Source organism: Taudactylus pleione, unplaced genomic scaffold (genome assembly GCF_031769625.1).
Source record: "Taudactylus pleione unplaced genomic scaffold, aTauple2 ptg001903l, whole genome shotgun sequence".
NCBI classification, from domain to species: Eukaryota; Metazoa; Chordata; class Amphibia; order Anura; family Myobatrachidae; genus Taudactylus; species Taudactylus pleione.
The window spans coordinates 339,128-363,004 of NW_028286300.1; the positions used below are offsets into that span (position 1 = coordinate 339,128).

At 40.5% G+C, this 23,877-nt stretch overlaps 1 protein-coding gene and 1 pseudogene across 2 annotated transcripts in view; one reads left to right on the forward strand and one right to left on the reverse strand.

The window, feature by feature from the left end:
- Nucleotides 1-16,538, forward strand: part of LOC148436222 (uncharacterized) — a 40,796-nt pseudogene extending 24,258 nt beyond the window's left edge. The window contains exon 2 of the transcript XR_015876493.1: nt 14,843-16,538. The product of XR_015876493.1 is annotated as an uncharacterized LOC148436222 (transcript). The remainder of the gene's footprint in view (nt 1-14,842) is intronic.
- Nucleotides 1,108-5,525, reverse strand: LOC148436223 (uncharacterized). The gene is given in 3 exon segments (XM_088465188.1): nt 1,108-2,228; nt 2,231-2,741; nt 4,833-5,525. Coding segments are annotated over 3 exon segments (2,325 nt in total).
- Nucleotides 16,539-23,877: the final 7,339 nt, after the last annotated feature.

Here is a 23,877-nt window from a genome sequence, read left to right on the forward strand (position 1 = left end):
GTTGACATTTTGATATTTAGGTATATATTCATAATTTTGGAATATCAGGATTAGAGATATTGCCAGAGTTAAAACATTGTTTATTGTTATTTTGGAAAGACTGTGTGTGTGTATATATATATATATATAATATTTTAAAGTGAGAAATAGACTAAATAGGTTTGAATATACTGTATAAGTTAAATGTTTAGTGGCAGGTATTTAGATATATGCTTTAATTGTGAGGTTTAGCAATTGTGTAAGAAACTGTTTTTTTCTGCTTAGACCAACAGACACTGGTATGCATAGGTGTATGCTTACAGTTCTAATCAGGATCAAAGTATTGTATCTTTTATCATTATAAACTGACATGTCTATTGTGCAGTATGGGTCAAAAGAGGAGCCATCATAACAGCAGATAAGAGGTCATATATTTTGGTGGACCCCAGGCATGACAAGCTTATTTACACATCAAACACAACCAACCAAAGGAGGATTATTAATGAATAGAAATACCACCTTTTATGACACCCTGTCTGCTGGGGGGAACAACAAGCCTTATTGTTTACTTAACAACATGGTGGCAATAGAATAGAATAAGGTTCCTTTGAAGAAAGTGATGTATGTGTATAGATCAAAGAAATACACACAAGTTATGGCTCTTTGAAATAAACCTATGAGAATATGCCAGTTAATGTTAAAGTCTGGGATATAAGTGTATTTTAATATTTTTGACTTCGACAGTCCAGCCTTTGATAGTCTCCATAAACTATCATACCTCACAAAAAAAACATATTTAATACATACAAACACTAATTGATAACTTAGGTATATGTATACATATCTATATCGCAAGTCAGACATCGACTATTCAATTTGTGTCAGGGACTACTGGGGTAAGGGTAAGTTAACCTTTATACGCAATCAACGGATCCTCTGGGGATCATTGTTAGGACGTGGGAACTCATCTAACCTATAAAGAATGCTTGGGGAAATTAGGACTACATTTGCTATGATGTCTAATGTAACACTTACTATACATATAATTAAGCGTGACTAAACCTATTCACATTTCTATTACTTGATTGTGCTTTCGATTTCAGGATTATACACCAAATCTGCCACATTTCAACACTGCCCCTCCTCAGACTCATTAAATTTGTATTTCTGATTGCCCTTTCGCTGGGTCATAATTGGAACACATTTGAATATCAGGCCGATAAGTATGATCACGCCCAATATACAGAGTAGAAGTTTCCCTACATTCGTCACCATTTCTTGTGCCCACTCTCCTATCCCAGAGAACCACTTGAGTGGGTTCAACCAGGTGACCCATCCAGTTAATTCCTTGCCCACGGCAGCTAAAGTGAGGTTGTGCTTCCTCTTAAATTCCCACTTCAGCTGCAGTATTTCATCCATTTTCTGCTCAATCACCTCCTTCGGATCATCCGTACTATTGGTGATGTAAGTGCAGCATTTTACTCCATACTGAGTTGCTAAGGTTACACAGTACCCACCTGTTACAGCCGTGACATAATTCAAAACCATCCTGTGTTGCACAAGCTCTTTCTTGTAGGCTTGCAACTCCCTACCAGTAAACCTGAAGGTGTCATCATACATCTCAGTGATATTATCAATAAAATTTGCCAATGCTTGGATGTACCTATAATTTATAACTCCTTTGGCCGTATGGGTGATATCTAAGGTGATGAATTGAATCCCGGTGGATTCCTGGATCAAATTTGAGGCTAAGGGGTCTCCCCTGTCTATGAGGTGTCTATTATAAATGTGTTCATAATGAGTATGGGTATAAGGAGGGGGAGAGTTGTAGTGAATGTCTATCTCATGTGTAAGGGTCATGATTTCTGGTAGTACCCTTCCGAGATAGCATAAACCTACAGAGTTCGGAGAGAGCCACTTGTACGCTTTCCTTCCACATATGAAATATACATCATCTGGGAGAACATAAGGAAAAAAATGCATCATTATCCTTGTACACATTATTCTGACAAAGAATCCTGTCCCCATCTCCAGAATTTGACTGGTACACGTTTCCGGTTGTATAATATTTGCACAGTACCCTAGTGATACTCTGCCAACCATTACTTTGTCGTATCTACGCGTGTACCTATACCGGAAGTAACTCCCACTTGCAATAATTCTGCGTACAAGTTCAGAATCGATAGGCTCATTATCAGCTCTGTGTGAATAGGTCATTGTCTGATTGTTCCAGATCACCTCCCTATTCCTGGTTTTCTGAAATTGGTGAGATTTAAGCATACCAGGGATATATCTACATGGTACTGGTGGAGCTTAAGACTAGGGGCTCTAGATATATTATATTTCTTGTCCACCGGTCTCCCCCCATGTAATTCAAGTACCTCTGCTAACTTTAATGGGTATGGCACTAATCCTGAATTACTTTGTCCTTGAGGTACTTGTGAGCACACACAACACTCTGTTTGGTTTAGCACCTTACCCACTAATGAGTGGTAATCACTCAAAGGGTGTCTGTCAAATTCGACATTACTACTCGACTGACATCTTTGGATGCACTCATCCTCAATTATGGCTTTGCAGTACTTACAGATACAGTATTCCTCAGACAATAGTCCATCACACTGTCTCCGAACTCCGTGACTACTAGACCTCTTACTTATTCCGGCTTTGATCAAAGTGATAGACCGATTCTGGGATTCTACTAAGTTCTTGTCCTCTCCATCAGAACCACCTCCAGACCCATACTCGACTTCTCGGGGGCTCTCACAAAAACAAATGTCGTGATCAAAATAAAAGTAAAAAGGGAAAACAGGAACAAAACAATTCTTGATTGAAGACACTCCATCTTGAAATAACAGTCCTCCAATAACTCTCTGATACGCTCAGGTACAGTTCAACAGTGCTACCTTTCAGTCCTCCCAGAACAGGTTCTCAAGCAATATTAGTGTGGATTCACCTTTTTCTGCTTCACGAGTTCTCTCCCGGATAGCGACCTTCTTACAATGGGAGGAGTGGACCCAAGTCTCTCTCTCGGCTACTTTCAATGATGTCGTGCTGGTCAACAAAGCTTGGTATGGTCCTTCCCACCTGTCTTTTAGGCAACCTGAGCATAGAAAATTTTGATTCATAACATAGTCCCCTGGTTCAGTATCATGAGTTAGTGTTTGGTAGGTTAGGAATCGCCAGCTTCAAGCTTCTTTGCTGATTTCTCAACTGCTGGCTCATCCTGACAAGGTATTGTACTGTCACTTCACTGTTACACTTCAATTCATCCTGGGGATCTATCATTACGTGTGGCTGTCGTCCAAAAAGGATTTCGAAGGGTGATAGGTTAAGCGGGGATCTGGGAGTGGTTCTGATACTATACAATACTGGTGGCAGTGCCTCTGGCCACAAATAATCCCGTTTCAGTCATCACCTTGCTCAATTTGTTCTTAATAGTGCTGTTCATTCTCTCCACCTTCGCACTGGCTTGGGGTCGGAAGAGAGTATGAAGTTTACTATAAATGCCCATAAGCTTACACCAGTAAAATGGGTACCCCTGTCACTTTCAATAATCTTAGGGATACCATATCTATACACAAATTCTTCTACAATTTTCTTTGCGGTAAACACGGCAGTATTTGAAGCAGCAGGGAATGCCTCTACCTAGTTTGAGAATACATCAGTGCACACCATATCTGTACTAAATCCTCCCGCACCAGTGTTCTCATCCTCCACCCTTTGTGAATTACAAGGCACACAAACTATAAGGTATTTTTAGCAGTCATACCAGATCAACAGCAAAACTGTTCTACTTTGTAATTCTACCCAGTCCCAATACAAAAGGTAGTTTAAACTGTTAATAGATGGTTATATGTCATCATGCAGAAAGCGTTAACATTTACTTCAGTTCTGTGGAAACAAAACAATAACATGTTATAATTTTTTTTTAAAAGGCATATAACAAACATGTTTTTCTCTGGCGTAAAGTTAGGAAGAGAAACCTTGATCATGATCATATAAAGGAAAAGAAAGAAAAGAGAAAAAAATATATATGTATATAGCGCTTAGGTTTATAACGCTCCATGGAGGGTTTTTAAATACATCTTAACTACAGGTACCTTTTAAAATACCTTAAACTTACCTCATGTAGTAACATAGTGTATGGACATCAAACATATACATATAATATATCTGGGTTCAACAAACTTAAACAAAAGTTTTAGAGACAAATGATGTGATAGGGGTATGATTTTAGTATCTGGCTACATTTCTATATTATTATCATTTAATAACAGATCATAATAACGAATTATAAACCATTTAATAACCTACTTGCAAGTTTACCCAAGATTACTGTATATACCTTTTAAATCATTTGGATAATTAATTCATAAATGAGTACACACAGGTATGAAATAAAGTAAAGGAAAGTATATTTCAATAACAATTTATTATTCAGTAATATTCACATATATGTAAAACAGTATTATCACATTTCCAATATTTCAATGTTTTAACAATATGTGTATGCGTGTATGTATGAGGAGATTGTAAAAGGGTAGAAATATTTCTTTATGCATTTAGGGCAAATCCGGGACTTATTGATACATTGGGGAATACAATCTATCTGAAGAACATACTTATGGGGAAAGAGAGAGAGATGTGATAGAATAGAGAGAATCTTGTGTGTGGGTGCTATGGGGTATGTGAGAGATTGAAGATTACATGGTGCATGAATTACATAACTAATATATATTCATGGGCATAAACACCATATAAGGGATGATACATATCTACCATCTCTGTTCCCTATATGTGTTATTTTGTAGTGGTCGTGTGTGTGTGTTTTCCAGAGCCTGGATACTTACCATCATTAGCCTTATGTTTTTATCATGTTGTAAGGCGGATTCCCTAAGGGCATCTACAGTTATACCCCTCCAAATGGGCAGTGAGGTTTGTACCCTTGCTTTCAAAGATTCTTTAAGTCCATCCATTAGTACTGAGACGGCTACTTCCCGGTGATGTACATCATCTTTTATGTCGGCTACCCCAGTATATTTAGCCATTCCTTGTAATGCCCTTGTAAAATAATCTATTGCAGTCTCATTATCTTTTTGTTTTATAGTAAAGATTTTCTTCCAGTCCACTGCAACTGGGAAGTATGTGGCCAATTGGATTGTTATTTGCCTTACATTACTTTGGTTGTGTGCGTCAGATAAAGATTTGTATTCTTCCAGTCGACAATCTTCAATACATATTTGGATGTTGATACTGGTAGGAAGACAAGCTCTCAGCACTATCCGCCAATCTTTATTAGTAGGCTCATGAGCATTACCCAAGTCCTCGATACATTTTTTGCAACCCATCAAATCTTTTCTGGGGTCTGGAAAATCTGTGATAATGGACCGCAATTCGGACCTAGTCCAAGGGCAATACATGTCTACATTTGTAACAGGAATTACTCCTTGCCTGTCCGCTTTCCCACTGTGAACTGCTATTGTGTGAACAGGGTGTATTCCTGCTACTTCACTACTTTCCAAATTCATTCCGGGCCTTACCATCTCGGTACTATGGATGGCACCATGCTTACCTGCTTTGCTGTTCCCAGCCACTTCTCCTGCATCTGCTGCAAACCCTCCTTTACTTTGGGAATATTGCCCTTCTTGGATGCATGAGAAATGGCCAAGACCAGGGTAGGGTCATCATCTCTTCCTGAATAAAAACTTTCCAAATTGGTTAGTACAGGGTATAAGTTACAATTATTTTCATTTTTTTGTAGTTATACTGGTTGTAACTCTTTATCCCCCCCACATATGTTGGCGGTGGTGCACTTGCTTTCACTCTTTCTAAAGTACGTTTTATGTTACCTACTCATTTCTCTTTGAATTTCCCCTTCTTGTTGCCACAAGTTCAGACAATCATTGTTTCATCCTCAATTTGCGTGACTTTAACAGGCATATTTGATTTTGTATTACAGGTTGAGTCTCCCATATCCAAAATGCTTGGGACCAGGGATATTTTGGATGTCGGTACATTCCGTATTTTGGAATAATTGCATACCATATTGAAATGTCTTAGGAATAGGTCCCAAATCTAAACACAGAATGCATTTATGAATCATATACACCTTATACACACAGCCTCAAGGTAATTTTATACAATATTTTCAATTATTTTGTGGCTCAAACAAAGTTTGTGTACATACATGAAATTCATTCATGTTTCATATACACCTTATACACACAGCCTATAGGTTATTTTATACTTTATTTTTAATAATTGTATACCTTAATAAAGTTTGTGTACATTGAACCATCAAAAATCAAAAGTTTCACTATCTCAGTCATGCTAAAAATATTCTGTATTTTGGAATATTTGGATATGGGAGACTCAACCTGTATATGTAATACCTCGGGATCGAAACTACCAATGTTTGGAAATGATACTTTACCACTCTCAGTCATATATAACCATTCATTAACATAAGCCATTGCGTACTTACCATACTTGTTACGCATTATCTACCCTGCGGATCCTTTCGGTCCGTCCTCAACTGGAACCACAGTTGACTCGGTAGGATACGAGTAGATTTAGCACCCATTTTGGTGGCTTTACCAAACTGCTAACTTACTTCTTTAGGATACTGGTGGGGGATTCTTTCTAAGTACTCCCACAGAACTTCTTCCCGTCAACATGGAACAGAGCGTTCTACAACATGCAACACATATAGCGGGGGGCCCTACATACTTTGGTTTATTTCCACCAGAATTCCAGATGGTAAATGTCATCACCTCATCCAGTGGGCTTCAACCAGGACTTTTCAACCGAGAGAATCAGTGAAATTTCCTTACTTTTACACAAATCACGCTTGCATATTATACTCTATGCGTACAATACACAAACGTGCGGTCCAATCGCAAGACACACAGGTACTGGTTATCTATGTGTCTTCGATTACAGAGGCAGTTTAACTAGGACATGCCCCCTGCACCTTATGTCTTCATAGGACAGCCTCACACCTGGAAATCGATTTCAAATAGAACACGTTTCCTGCACCTTTCAAATGTGGTTGCGATCCTTACACGCCTCCGGAACCTCTCTTTGTTCAGCGTTTTACTGCGGTACCTTTCTGGTTCACACACTCATGCAATTCTCTTTCAACTGTTTACATACACAAAAAAAACTATATTTTCTGTACAGAAAAATCACTTCACAGAAACAGTACTTTCGCAGAGGTTTTACACTTTGTTTTAAAATATTACAGTAATCCTAGTCAAATCAGATAGTTATTTTTTTTTGTCAATATACATATATAGATATATATATCTTAATCTAATGTATTAAACTGTTGGTAATAGTGCAGCAAATTTACACTCTCAACCGTACTTGCGTGTCGCGCCGCTTGTGTGTCTGCGTACGCACGCACGTGTATCGTTCCACGTTCCCCACAAGCATCGGAAGTTACCCAGGCGTACAACTTCCGCTGCATGCTACCTAAACTTTTAGGCGTGAACGGAGCTTTTGTTATCTCAGGCCTATGCAAGTATTATGCGCTTATACGCTCACACAGTTTTATCATTTCAAACAATAAACTTATCCGATTTGATTCAGACCTAAAATGAGTGCTATACTTATAGCAACAATACAAGGACATAGTTTATACGGTGTGCATAATTTCACTGAGCGTAATTTCGCGCCAACAGACCAGAGATATCTTTTCTTTGTTGTCCCTCGGTTCGCACCAGCACCTCTGAGACTATACAAGACATACGTGGTTTAACAACATTAGTTTTAAAACAAAATTGTTTTACCTTACAGTGATGCATCTCCACTCTTTGTTGTTAGACCAACGTCTGTGTAGTCAGTTAGTCTGCGAGTGTGAGATGGACCGGACAGAGGGCCTGATTCAGAGCTGGATGCTCTCGAAGAGAGCTTGCTCTGAATCAGGGCTTTTTGGGTTTTTTTGTTGCGGCCTCCTGGCCGCTTGCTAAGCTGTGGGTGGCCTCCCACAGTTTTTGCGAGCGCCCAAGTGATGGTCGCGACAATCACGACCATCGGGGCTTGCGACGAGACCCTTGTGGTAGGGTCTCGTCCATCGCAAGCCCCAGAGAGCTTCCTGATCTAACAGAGCAGGAAGCTCTCCACTGACATCACTGGTGATGTCAGTGGTGCCTCCCACAAACGACAGGCGTTCCTTCGGGAATGCCTCCATTTGCGTAGCCACCCCCCTCCCCGCCTACAAAATGGGGCGAGCTGTCGATCAACATTGACAGCCACCCCTTTTGTAGTTAGCCCCGTAGCATGCGCAGTACCCCACCATCGACCCGCTTGCGAGCACTACGCGCTCGTGAGCGGGTCTGAATCAGGCCCAGAGCCCCCAGCTGTGAAATCCTATTCAAATCTCTCTACAACTGTTGACGCCACGTGGACGCACCTTGTGTATGGCGATACGCTAATGCGAATTCACAGTGTACGCAACGTGTGAAGCATAAGCAATACCTTCCTTTACTTGTAACACCACCAGTATGCATAATAGTCGCTATCTTCATATCAAAATACAATGTGAATTACAGTGCAATATATATATATCACAGCATATGTGAAAGCAAGTGAACACACACCAGTTTCTGTGGTCTAACGCACAAAAGTAAATACTGTATTGAAAGTATATATATTATCACAAGTTGTACAGTGGTACAATATAGTTCAAGAAAGAGGTCAGAGTTACAAACCAGTATACATACGTTCGCATGCACTCCCTGGATCCAGAGTACAGTCGTCACCAGATGACTGGTAGAATACAGCTCCTACTCTCTGGATCAGGGGAGCCTAATTTATACAGTTAAATTATGGGTTTGTATAATAGCAGGCTGTGTCTTCCATTGGTCCAGGGGCGGGACTTTCCAGTTCACTGGGGGTCATTGGTTGGTTCAAACAGTTGTCGATGCCTAGGCTCAGGATGCTGTTACAGATGTTCACCTCTGGGTTCCCTCCGAAAAGCTAGTTCAAATCAACCATTGTTATATGCTATATTAAACATAAATCCGGCATTGCTAATATCTGCCTGCCGCAATGTGCAATAATCTACTCGCTACCACCGGATTACTGCTAACATAATTCTGTACATTATGACCCCAAACACGATGTTAATATGTGATTGCGTCCCTGGACTATATGTATAGCTGTTTTCCTTCTCTTTAATATATTTGTATTTTGGTGTAAACCGTTGGTTGTATGTGTGACTACTATGTGTAAATTATTTGGTAGGAGGCAGGTTTGTATTGTGTGAGCCACGAAAGCCGGGATATATATAATACATTGGACATGTCACTATTAATTCTAATATAAATATCTAATCCGTTCTATATATACATACTGAGTAAAACAGCAGTAATGGTCATATTTAAATTACAATAGAGTAAGATAGAGAGAGCTAAGCTAAACTCTCTTAGGGGAAATATGCAACCATTACAGTGGTACAGTGGCTATAGTAAGAAAATGATTATGAAAGGAAAGTTTGGTTTGAAGAAATGTTTCAAAATGTATTGGGAGTAATTACGTTAGATTAATGTGTGGCCAATCAAATTAATTTCTCATGGCCACAAGGGGCCAACTGTTGACATTTAGATATTTAGGTAATTATTCATAATTTTGGAATATCAGGATTAGAGATATTGCCAGAGTTAAAACATTGTTTATTGTTATTTTGGATAGACTGTGTGTGTGTGTGTATATGTATATATATATATATATATATATATATATAATTATTATTATTTTTTTTTTAAAGTGAGAAATAGATTAAATAGGTTTGAATATACTGTATAAGTTAAATGTTTAGTAGCAGGTATTAGATATATGCTTGCTTTAATTGTAAGGTTTAGTAATTGTGTAAGAAAGAGTTATTTTTTTCTACTTAGACCAACAGACACTGGTATGCATAGGTGTATGCATACAGTTCTAATCAGGATCAAAGTATTGTACCTTTGGTCATTATAAACTGACATATCTATTGTGCAGTATGGGTCAAAAGAGGAGCCATCATAACAGCAGATAAGAGGTCATATATTTTGGTGGACCCCAGGCATGACAAGCTTATTTACACATCAAACACAACCAACCAAAGGAGGATTATTAATGAATAGAAATACCACCGTTCATGACACCCTGTCTGCTGGGGGGAACAACAAGCCTTATTGTTTACGAAACCTTGGAATTTGTTACTTAACAACATGGTGTCAATAGAATGGAAGAAAGTGATGTATGTGTATAGATCAAAGAAATACACAAAGGTTATGGCTCTTTGAAATAAACCTATGAGAATATGCCAGTTAATGTTATTGTTTGGGATATAAATGTATTTTAATATTTTTGACTTCGACAAATTAGACTAAGGTCCAAATATAATAGGTGTCGATTTGTCAAGTGTTGATTTTGCAGAAGGTTTTTTTTTTTAAAGTTATAACCAGCACTTTTGACAAATTGTTGCATATTTAGATTTGAATTAACTAAAGAATGGTTATTTTGGGGTATTTATTCCAATAGAGGTAGTGACGGTCTGACCAGGGGCAACCGCGTCTCACTCATTACACTGGCAGCAGCTGCTAAAAAAGTCATTTTATCACAATGGATCTCGGCTGATACACTTCCCATAAATTTATTTTACACCAAATTTTCCTTTTTATTTTTTATGGATTGGACAGAAGCTTTTTTACATAAAGAAAAACAGATGAAAACTTTTTTTGAAACATGGCTCCCCTATGTTCATACAGTTTCGGATGTATTAAAAGAAGCATTAAGAAAATGTTTTGGTTTGACGGAATGGTATCAGTCGGAGATCCTAAGTTCAGGAATACCTTTTTGATTGATGCGGTTGGCCTTCTTGACCAAATTTTTTATATGGGATTTATGTATGTGTTTTCCATCCCCTTTTCTGCTATATATTTTATTCACATTTGTTTGTATGTTATTGGATATTTTTTTATCAAATATCTGTACCTGACATTGTATTTGTATTTTGCTCTTTTTTGGCAATCTGTCAATAAAAAATTGTTTGAAAAAAAAAAAAAATTGTTGCATATTACATTTGCCCTAAAAGTTATTCATAGACTCAGATACAAACAGTGTATGCAGGACGTGGTAGATAAGTTAGTGATTAATATCCCTGCAGTGGAAGTACCTTATCTTTAATTAAGAAGTACAATCATATAAAGCAATGTGGACTGTAGACTCACAACAAATGTATTGATAGCTAGCTTATGACAAAAGACAATTGTTGATTAATAAAGAATAATGCATCCATGATTCATGCCGGTCTGTTTGTGAAATAATCTATTGATCAAATATTTTCACGATGTAAAGCGCAATGGAGAAAACATGTCAGCATTTTATTTATTCAAATATTTTACAGATTTATCAAACCTGAATAGGATTCTTATAACCTTGATAAATGTTGTTTCATGGTGACATCTTTTAATGGCATGGTGACATCTGTGTGACATTATGGGGCTGTTGCAGAGTTGCACACAAGTCTGTTTTGCTGACGGATCTTGCGAGTTTTAGCACTGCGCATGCTCAGCAGCCGAGCGCACACATCTACAGGCGATTCAGCTTGGCATGCATCTCCACCGCACCTCCATTTTTGGCCTTGTACCAGGGTATAGTGATAATGACTATTACCACAGATGTATGGATTGGGGCAGTGCAGTCACATAGATGCATACAACTTGTCGCAATATCCACATTTATTTCTGTGCACGCAATATCCAGAGTTCCATCTGCAATCAAAATGCTAAAAACTGCTAAAATCCCACAAATGTAGAAAACCCCCCGTCTTATGTATACAATAAAAATCCTCAAAAATGAAATTGCTTAAACTCTCTCATAGGAGCATATTCTGTACCAGATTAAGCAAGCACCAGTCAGTGTCAGCGACGCTTTTACAAGTAGCCATTAACGGTCCACTGTATATGGCTATCATCATCATCCTGTGATGGTCCTCATAAACCTACCACTGACCACCTGCAAATATTACTGCTTCCCCAGCCATATTTCCATTTCTTTCCAGGCCTAAGTGAATTGTATATGTGGATACCCTAGATATAGAATAAATATATATTTAAAATAATATAGCTTGATTATACAACTGGCACAATAAATAGATCCAATGTTTTCTTAAGGCCAGTACACACTAGACAATGTCTAGGTGTACCGACCTCGTAAGCGACGGGACCCGGCGGGGTGCATGCGGCAGCATGGCCCTCGCTAATGATGCCGCCTGTCAGACCTGCATGCAGAAAAGAAGAAAATTCCCCTTGCGCTCCACACTCTATACCGCTGCCTACAAGACAAACAATGGAGGCTTCACACTCCACAAACAATATTATCTTACATAAAATAATGTCCCGTACTGGCGCTAATATAGTTTTCCACAGTACTTTCCTTAGAAATCAGTTCCCAATTTTTGATGTATGGGTTCCAAAGGGTGTTGTATCTCCACTTTGGTAAGTTACTCCAACTCCCGATATTGGTGTACTCAAAGAGAAAAAGAAATACCAAAATAGTGTAATATTGTCAAAAAGAGAACACACTATTTATTTAACATATTGCACTCACATGTAAAAAAAAAATTAAAAGCATGCTTCTGATGAAGGACACAGTCCGAAACGCGTTAAGCATTGGTGGATGATTTGCTGTTGGTGGTATCCTGTCTCCAGTCCTTGGTCCTTATAACATCTGGGCATAATACGGACGGAAGTACGATTTGGATCCCCAAATTCTGACCACGTGTGATTTTGTGGTGATATGCTTTTAATTGTTTTTTTACATGTGAGTGCAATATGTTAAATCAATAGTGTGTTCTCTTTTTGACAATATTACACTATTTTGGTATTTCTTTTTCTCTTTGAGTACACCAATATCGGGAGTTGGAGTAACTTACCAAAGTGGAGATACAACACCCTTTGGAACCCATACATCAAAAATTGGGAACTGATTTCTAAGGAAAGTACTGTGGAAAACTATATTAGCGACAGTACGGAACATTATTTTATGTAAGACCTGCATGCAGGTCCGATGTCCCTGATGACGCGCGGGAGCGCTCACAGTCAGCGACATAAGGGCTACACACTAGACGATGTGCCCAATATGTTGTCCGATCCGGCTGGGAACATGTAAGAGCCGCCACTACGTACCAACTCGGGACCCTGAGCATGGTGTGAGCACGGGTCAGAACCGGGTTTTACCCCTTTTACACTAGCAGCGGGACCGGGTTATTTCCTGGGTCCAACCGTTCACACTGGACCCAGGGTCATAGTGACCTGGGTCATGCCATTTACATCAGACCATTACACAGACAATAAGGCTTAATTACATAAATCATTTTTATTATAGGGTTAATAAAAAGATACCTGAAGACATACAGGAAAGTGTGCTAAAGCATTCCTGGATGGACCCTGGCCTTGTCCCTCACAGAAAAGGGACAACACGCCCCCATTTCCGGGAATGCTTACCAGCCATGCCCCTGCTCGCCCCCAAACGCTGCATTATGTCAATCATGCCTCGGCTTGGGAGACTTGCGAGTGAGATCATAGGACCTGTTCTGTACATGCGCAAAAAGGGTCTGTCGCATGGATAGACTCCACAACATTGGAGATATACGCAAATCATCGGGTTTGCGTACATCTCTGAATCAGGTCCTCTGTCGCAAGCACAGGGCATAGGCCATTGTGGTCTTGAGATATTTCTGCGTCTGTGCAGGTTGTCGGCAAAGGCCATTACAGGAAATTCCACCAGTATTTCCCTTACCAAAGCACAAACCCCTCACAATGACATCATTAAAGTACTTGCTCTTTCATAAGTGAGAAGTGGACCAGTTGCAGTTATTTCCACTAGCAACCAGGAGACTCTGCTCCAGTAAAGATAGGAATAGAAGTGTAGTGAAGGCCGGACCAGAGCAGCTGGTAGGGGATTCAATTATTAGAAGTACAGATATGGCAATCAGCCTCTAGAACCATGAATGCAGGAGATTTCCTGTTTGGTGGGTATTCTGGTTCAGAATATAATGGCTTCAGAGGTGTTGGGGAGGACACAGTGGTCATGGTACATATCAATACCAATGGCAAAGTTATAGATAGATGGATGGTCCTGACAAAAAATGAAACTGGGCTGTAAAACTTGAAGCAAGGACCTTCAAAGTATTGTTTAGTCTCAAATACTTCCTGTGCTACAGCTAAAAGGTAGTGGGAAATAAATAGGCACATAAATGGTTAATAATAAATAAATGGTGAATACTGTTTTGGGGGTAAATATATAGACAGAATTGATGGAGTGTCTTTACTTATAACTTATTTTGAATAATGGACAGTGGACTTCTTTCCATTACACTTGGTGTGGTGAGTTGCTGCCTCTGCATATCGTGGGAGGTCATTCAAACATAGGGAGAGTTTCTGGGCAAATGAAAAACACTCCCTAGTGTGTGCCTGATAAGATACACTAAACAACAATATGGGACACAGGAATAAGGATAGGCGCCATTTGCAATGAACAATATCAGCCCCAATGTCGTCAAATGCAAAGTGTCACGAGTTTGTCCATTTTACTAGTGGGGGTTTAAAGAAAAAAAAGAAAAACAACTTTTTGCTCCAATTACATCTTCTTTAATTTTTCACCAGCATTACCAGGTTGCTTGAAAAAAGCATAAAATTAGTTTTGACTATATAGGAAGAATGACTCTTAGGGCATGTATGTTATGTATAGAAAAGATGCAAGCATATCAGAAATAGATGTATAGATGATGAATATGTATGCATTCTACATAGTAGAAGGGGGCTGCACATGGAGAAGATGCATTTCACCTACTGTTTTTTTTTTTTTTTAGAGTTATCTGTGAGACGAGGACGTGACATTGCTACATACTATAGTGCTTGAATAAACACCTAACTTTCCATTATAATAATCCTATACCGCTACATTGGCCATGCAGCACTCGGCAGCAACCATCCCGAACTTTGATAAATCTCACTTATTCTCACCTTTACCAGAAAACCCACTAAATCCAAATATGGATTATCTGCAGTGTCCAGCAACAGGACATTTCTATTGCCTAACAACAGGAAGCCTATACCAGGTGACATCAACTATTCCGCTGTCTAGTAATATCCAGCTTTTATTACAACAAAGAGAGAGATGTTTTTCTTTACTTCCCAGCAATCTTGCTCCATGTAAAGAACGAGTATCTTCCATAAACCCTAATAACAATGCAGTTCCATCCATACGGGTGAATATGTCTTCAATAACTCCATGTGATCAATGCAACAATCCTCAAAACCTCAAAAGCAAATCTAGCCTACCTCCCCAAGGCAACCCACCTCCACAAAGTAATGTCAAATCTTCTACATACGCTCAGAGTAATACTGCTACAACCACCAAGATAAAAAAGAAGAACAAAAAGAAACGTATGAAAATTATCCTGGATAAACCTGTTCCCACACAATCCAATTCTGCAAGTCCTAAAAAGAAATCTGCATCAGCCAAACAGAACAAATCTACTGTACCTTCCCAGGTGAAGCCCTCCAAAACATTCATAAGCAAATCTGCTCCCAACACCACACCTCTTCCATTAACCCAGATCAAACCTGCCTCACACTCCAAGAGGCATTCTACCACTACTGCCCAAAGTAAACCCAACACTCGTTCCCAGTACAATCCTTTCATAAATCATAAGAGCAAATCATCTAGATTCTACATAATGGTTTCACACTCTATGCCCAAACTTATTCGACCAATCCAAAATATTTTTGATCATGTGTTTCCACAAGAAGAATCTGCCTCACTCAATTTGAGAACATTTTCACGTTACTCAGACAAACCTGTTGAAATAACTCAGATATGTCCTTTGTCAGCTCCCATAAAAAAACGTAAATTACAATCCCGGGGTAAACCATATCTGAATGTCGGCAGAGAAGATGATGATGTGCTTGGTACGAGAATTGCAAAAAGAAAAACGTCTGTGCATGATTCCAGGAGAGTCAAAAATAAATCTATCTGGAGCTTCCTGGTGCCTTTCAACGAAAGACAACGCCCTGAAAAACCCCGTCAACATCATAAGAGGGAACCTGTTTCGGTTTGTCAGTGTAAGAATTGCATAATGACTTCTTCAGTATTAGATTATTCATAGCCGCTTCACAAACAATAACAATGAGCGCATGCCCATATCACAGCTGCGAGCTATGCTGAATTCAGGAGAAAGGAAACTGCGGATAGGCCAGGCATGGATGAGACATATGGAAGAGGGGTATGCAGTCAGGAAGCCGGCGGTCGAAATGCCGACCGCTGGCTTCCCGACTGTGAAATCCCAGCATGGGACTAATGATAGGCGTCTAAATACCGGCGGCTATCATCAGCCCTACGCCGAAATCCTGACGCCCGTCTTACCAAACATAGATAAGCCGGGCGTCGGGATCTGTTAGCCGCACAGGGGGGGTGGTAGGTTTAAGGACTCCCGGGGGACTTGGGGTTAGGCACCCCCCAGGAGGGTTAGGTTAGGGGAAGGGGGGTTAGGGTCGGGCACCCCCAGGGGGAGGTTAGGGTTAGGCACCCCACTGGGAGGGTTAGGTTTAGGCACCCCTGGGGGGAGGTTAGGGTTAGGCACCCCTAAGGGAGGGTTAGGTTTAGGCACCCCTGGGGGGAGGTTAGGGTTAGGCACCCCTAAGGGAGGGTGTTTATACAAGTGTTTATACAGGGGAGAGGGGAGGGTTAGGATACTTACCAGGCGCGTTGGAATCTACATTTGCCGGACCTCCGGCGTTGGTATTTCATCTGCTGGGCTTAGGTCTGGTGGTATGTCATACCGATTCCGGAAGAGGAGGCCATTCATAAATACAAAAAGCTGAGTATGGAAAATCACTAACGGAGGCTAAAGGTGAAAGACAATGACGTGCTCAGCCACCCAGAGAAGCCTTGGCTGGTAAGTTTTGGCAGGAATGTGATAGACAAAATGTAGAAAGACAGTTGGCCCTTAATGGTGAAGTGTTTATACAGGTACCCTGATAGCACACTGCGACAGGCCAGCAAGCACCGTTCATTCTGTCTGACATGGACTGGGACCTCTTACATCCTGAGGAGGGACCATGCCTACTACACTCAAATTCAGTGCCACATGGCTATCACTGAAACTCTCTCTGCAGAGTTACTGGTCCATACAAATAAAGAGACCACCGTTGTTCCTGTATATTTTTTTACTATGTTTTTTGGGAACAGACAGAAACCAAACTGGATGCATTCTACACAGAAAATGTACTGCCTTATATGAGAAAGTATAACACTGAACCAGATCTAATAAGAGACTCGTTTGTATCACAAGAAATCCTTTTTCAAGAATAAAGGTCTGATTCAGAGACTTATACTAATGCAATCACAACTGCATACTCTCACAGATTTTACTTGCTAAAATATGCTAATGCCTTCCAAAGCATAGCAGAGAATGGGATGTAGTTGAAATAGCAGCGCCGGAATCCTGACAGTCGGAATCCTGGCTTCAAAATCCCGACTGTAAGTATTAGGGTTAGAGGGAGGGTTAGGCACTAGGGGGGGTGGAGAGTTAGGCTGCGGCGAGAGGAGAGTTAGGGGGAGGGTTAGGTTGTGGGGAGAGGAGAGTTAGGGGGAGGGTTAGGTAACTTACCATTGGGTGTTTTCGGTTATGACTGTCAGGATGCTGCTGTCGCTATTCTAACCGCCAGGATCCCGTACCCAACCCCCGAGAATAAGGACACCCGCTGCTGCCTTCTCATATCTGTCTGATGACATACAGCAGCTTAAAAATTGGTACTATTGATGCACGTCAGGCAGTAATGCAGCATGTAAGTCAAGTCTGACCTGTCTCAAACACTGCGGCTCTTCCGACACGCAGAGATCTCTCATGCAGCTTAGGAGAATGCAATGACTAATTTATGCACGCCCACGAAGCAGCATTTAAACTGTCAGACACACCTGCATCCTTTTAACCACCCTTGTCCCCCCCCCTCTTTACCACCCCCAAACTGTCACTCACTTTGCAAGTGGTTCCTCTGTACGAACGTAATGGCAATTTGATGGCTGCACGTGCACAGTGCTGTGGTTGCGCAATAGCAAACTATCGCTCGTTCTGTGAAAATATTGGCATTGCATCCGTCTCTGAATCAGGCCCTAAGTTCGCTATTATTATTAATGTTGGCATTAAGTAATGTCCCTTTTTGGTATGTCTGCGTTGTTAGCTGAAAAGCACTGCTTACCACCATCCCAGGAAAGGGGTTCTCAGCAAGTTCATATAATGAGACAGCTGCAATTAAAATATAAAATGTTTAGTATGTCCTGTAGCATTATACAATATTGAACTTTGTTTTACATAAAATTTTCTATAACATTATATTACATAGTGTGTTCATCACATTGTTGTGATGCTGCTTTAAAACCTATAAGTGCTTTAATTAGACTAAGGGCCAAATATCATAGGTACTAATTTGTCAAAAGTGTTAATTTTGCAGAAGGATTTTAAGTGCCATTTTTTGTATTTTTTTTTTTTTTTTTTTAACCAGCACATTTGACACATTGGCCCTAAAAGTTATTCATATGGTGCATACACACTGTACAAGCTGCACAACCAACGATATCTCTGATAGACTTCCCTTCACCTTTCTGTAGTGCAGGGCAAACGATTTTGGCTGTACACACTGATAGATATCTATGATAGATATTTCAGTGAAATCATCTCTTAACATGCAAATCGTGTTGAAATCGTCCAAGTTGGCCTGCATGTATGGAAGACCATAGATATCGTTATCGTCCATGCGGGAACACGCATCGTTGGTCGATGTCAGGTTGGTGACTGCAAACAAGTGAACGATATGAACGTTATCATTCATTAAAAGCGTACCGTGTGTACGCACCAATAGACAAAAATACAAACAGTGTATACAGGGCATGGGAGGTCATTTAGTGATTAATATCCCTGCAGTGTAAGTACCTTATCTTTAATTAAGAAGTACAATCATATAAAGCATGTAAGATTTGTCATGTCAACGAGCAACGTAGACTGTAAACTCACAACAAATGTGTTGATAGCTAGCTTATGACAAAGACAATTGTTGATTAATAAAGAATAATGCATCCATGATTCATGCCGGTCTGTTTGTGAAATAATCTATTGATCAAATATTTTCACGATGTAAAGCGCAATGGAGAAAACATGTCAGCATTTTATTTATTCAAATATTTTACAGATTTATCAAAACTGAATAGGATTCTTATAATCTTGATAATTGTTGTTTCATGGTGACATCTTTATGACATGGTGACATCTGTGTGACATTATGAGTTGCACACAAGTCTGCTTTGCTGACGGATCTTGCGAGTTTTAGCACTGCGCACGCTCAGCAGCCGAGCGCACACATCTACAGGCGATTCAGCTTGGCATGCATCTCCAGCGCACCTCCATTTTTGGCCTGTACCAGGGTATAGTGATGATGGCTATTACCACAGATGTATGGATTGGGGCAGTGCGGTCACATAGATGCGTACAACTTGTCATACGGAGCAATATCCACATTTATTCCAGGCCAATCAATATCCAGAGTTCCATCTGCAATCAAAATGCGCTGTGGTTGGCAATGGCAGCATAAGTATCTGCTTTACGACGGAAAACATCTTACATCTGATTTGTGCCTATGTTTTAAAAAACGTCCCTTACTTTCAACAAATGTATTTGCTATTTGCAATCATTTAAACTGCTAAAATCCCACAAATGTAGAAAAAAACATCCCTCAAAAACCCTCCACAATAAAATTGCTTAAACTCTCTCATAGGAGCATATTCTGTACCAGGTAAAGCAAGCACCAATCAGTGTCATCACAAGTAGCCATTAGTGGTTCACTGGATATGGCTATCATCATTATCATCCTGTGATGGTCGTCATAAACCTACCACTGACCACCTGCAAATGTTACTGCTTCCCCAGGCATATTTCCATTTCTTTCCAGGCCTAAGTGAATTGTATATGTGGATACCTTAGATATAATATAAATATATTTTAAAAATAATAATCAAATTTAATTATACAACTGGCACAATCAATAGATTCAATGTTTTCTTAAGGCCAGTACACACTAGACGATGTCTAGTGTGTACCGACCTCGTAAGCGGCGGGGTGCCGGCATCGGCAAGTGCCTACACACTTGCCGACGCCGGCAGCAATGGCGGGGGACATGCTGCATTCAGCAGCATGGCTCTCGATAATGATGTTGCCTGTCAGACCTGCATGCAGGTCCAATGGGCGATGTCGCTGACAACACGTGGGAGCGTGTGTAGTCAGCGACATAGCGGGTACATGCTAGACAATGTGCCCGATATGTCATTCGATCCGGCTGAATCGGACGACATATTGTCTAGTATGTACCCAGCATAACTCTCATGACTTAAGACATAAATGAGGCACCAATGTGCAGTACTTTAGAAGAAAAAAACCCCAATCATTAACGTGTGAAATGAAAAAATTTTACATTTATTAAGGGACAAAGAAGATTTAAGGCCACCTGAGAAGTCAAAGGTAAGCAAGATAAAAATGAACAAAGTAGTATACATGCTGCATAATGTGTTAGAGCAGAGGAGTTCATTCAGACCCGCTCGCTAAGATGCATAATCTCGCTGCTGCCGATGGTATGCAGTCTGTATGCATTATGTACATGTATATGCATCGCAGTGCACAGGTGCATACCTTAGCGAAAGTTCACAATGCATTCGCTTGCTGCACATAGACAGCCCAGCAGAGTGAGTGACAGGGGAAGCCGTTTGTAGGTGGTAACAGGGGCTGGCCATTAAAAACAGGAGTGGAGGTGGAAACGCAGGTGTGCCTGAGCATCTCAACGGCGTTTTAGAGGTGAGCATAATTATAAGACAGGATCATAGTACACGGCACCTGGCTTGTTTTTACACTGAAGTGCTCGCAGTGCCTGCGGCAGGGCATAGTCAAGCGCAGCAATCGCATCCAATGTACCAATGGTTGCATACACATCCTGGACATGATGTGCACAAGTGGGTGTCTTAAGACAGGCTGGTGGGTGTCTGCATACAATAAGTGATCTCGCTAAGAAATACTGGGTGTGCTAATGCTTTGCTGTGCGATTGCACTGTCTATGCAATTTGCATACACCTCGTGCGAGCGATCGCACCTAGCGAGCGGCTCTGAATCAGCTCCAGAGTTCTAAGCCTTATTGTTTATGAGAACCATATAGTGACTATGGAAAAAGTACCACATTGCAGAATGTATGAATTTATAATTATTTGTGACACTCATTCCACATAGCACATTGCCCCCTTCATAGGTGGAAGCTGCTTTGTACTCTAACACAGTGGTTCTTAACCTGTGGTACATAGTGGCGGCTCTTAGACCTATCCCTCAGCCTGTCTCTGTAGCCAGCTTGTGCGCATGCACAAGATCACAATCCCACGTATGAGCACAAACTATATTAGTATTCTGTGGTGATCAAGATAGGGGTGCCCCCTCCTGGGGTAGATGGGCACTTCCACACACAAAGCAGCCAGGAAACAGCAGACCAGTCCAAGGTTTCCGTGTAATTAGCAAAAGCTAGTTTATTGTGCAGTAAAAGAAAAACCTAAAACAAAATCCTAACCCATCTGGGCTCTCACTATACACACAGGTTCTCTCTCTCAAAAGTGGTAAGACCTAATGCCCCTACCACAAACATAGGCATATGCAGAGTACTCAGGTCAGTAAATCACAGTCACTTAACAAGCCTGCTGTTTGTTTCACCAGGTAGTGAGACACTTGAGTAAAACCCCTGGCACACTTAGATGCAAGTATTAATTAGCCTGTTCTCAGGCTGAAGACCTGAAATGGGCCTAATGGATGGCGCCCATCCTCACTCTCCATCCATAACCCCAGGAACCTTTAACCGGCTTTTACTAAAGTCCAATCGTCTGACAGATCTGTTTAGCAGGGGTTTTAATACATATATTTCAGAAACCTGTGCTCTCCCATTGCTCTCTTTATTCTCATACATTCAAGGGGCATGATCGGTGATCAATCTGAATTACCTTCTCAGCTGGTAGAGAAGGTAATTCAGGTTGAGAGTTTCTAATTCCCATTGGATTGCCAATGCTTCTTTTTCGTCAGTGGCATAGAGTCTCTCACATACATTCAACTTTTTGCTTAAATAAATCAAAGGATGCTCTTCACCCTCTTTGTTCTGGGATAGGACTGCACCTATCCCTACATCCGACGCATCAGTCTGCACCACAAATTCACTTTCAAAGTCAGGTGTCATCAGAACTGGTTGGGTACACAATGCTACCTTCAACTCCTGAAAAGCCTTTTCTGCATCAGGACTCCATTTAACCATAACTTTCTGTTTGTCCTTGGTAAAGTCCGTCTGTGGGACAGCAATGGTGGCAAAATTGGGTATAAACCTTCTATAATACCCAGTAATTCCTAAGAAGGATCTCACATGCTTCTTATTCAGTGGCCGTGGCCAATTTTGCATTGCCTCAATTTTAATAAGTTGGGGCTTTATCAAATCTGCCGATGGTGCATCCAAGATACTTTACTTCTTCCATCCCTAAACAACATTTTTTTTCGTTAGCTGCGTTTTCATATGCAATACAGCTGCAAAAAATATGCTGTTTGAACTTACCTATGTGGGACGACGCATACCTGCATAAATATCGATAAAATCGTTGCAGCTCGAGCAGCCATCTTGCTCATGCAGAGGGCTTTCTTGCTGCGTTGAAGATTGCAAGGGCTAATTTATACATGCCCATGTAAAGGCATTTAAACAGTCAGATGTGCCTTCATTGTTCTGACTACCCCCGTTGCCACACCCAAACACTGACAACCTGTCAATCACTGTGCGATGTATCCCTATGTGTATCCGTAATATCAATGTGATCGCACCACACGTGCAGTGCCGCTTATAAGCATGCAAGATGGCAATCACTCTGCATACGGAACTGGCATTGCGATCATCTCTGAATCAGGCCCGGAGTCCAATACTGCTAGTACTCTGGGTAAGTGAGGCTGCCAATCAGGACTATAGATGACTACATCATCCAGATAAGCAGCAGCATACTGACTATGGGGCCTTAGAATTCTATTCATCATCTTTTCAATGGTGGCGGGTGCCCCATGTAACCCAGATGACAACATCTTGTATTAGAACAATACGTCAGATGCAGAAAAAGCTGTATTTACTGTGGCATTATATGTTAATGGCACTTGCCAATACCCTTTGGTTAAGTCTAGAGTGGTTAAGTACCTTACTGTTCCTAGTCTTTTGTGTCGACCATTTCATGTCGAACTTTTGACCCTGTCGACCTTTTGTACCTGTCAAATTTTTTACATGTCTAACTTTAGTGTGTCTGACTTTTGTTTGTGTTTAACTTTTTTCCCTGTCTAACTATTGACTGTCTATCATCTAGTGTCTATCTAGACATTGTCCAACCAATTACTGTCTGTCTATAGTCTGGAACCTGTCTCACGGTAAGTTAGCTTAGGCTGGGAGGGGGCATGCGCTGGGGCACTCACTAGACAGAGAGGGGTGCAGTCTATATATATATATATATGTATATATATATAAAATATATATATATATATATACACACACACATACACACACAGGGCATCCGAAAAGTATTCACAGTGCTTCACTTTTTCCACATTTTGTTATGTTACAGACTTATTCCAAAATGGAATAAATACATTTTTGTCCTCAAAATTCTACACACAATACCCCATAATGACAACGTGTAAAAACTTTTTGGAGATTTTTGCAATGAAAAAAAGAAATCACTTGTTGGTCGGTATGCTAACGCTCACTTTCTCCCTAGCCTAACCCTCCCTCCCCGATGCCTAACCCTAACCTCACC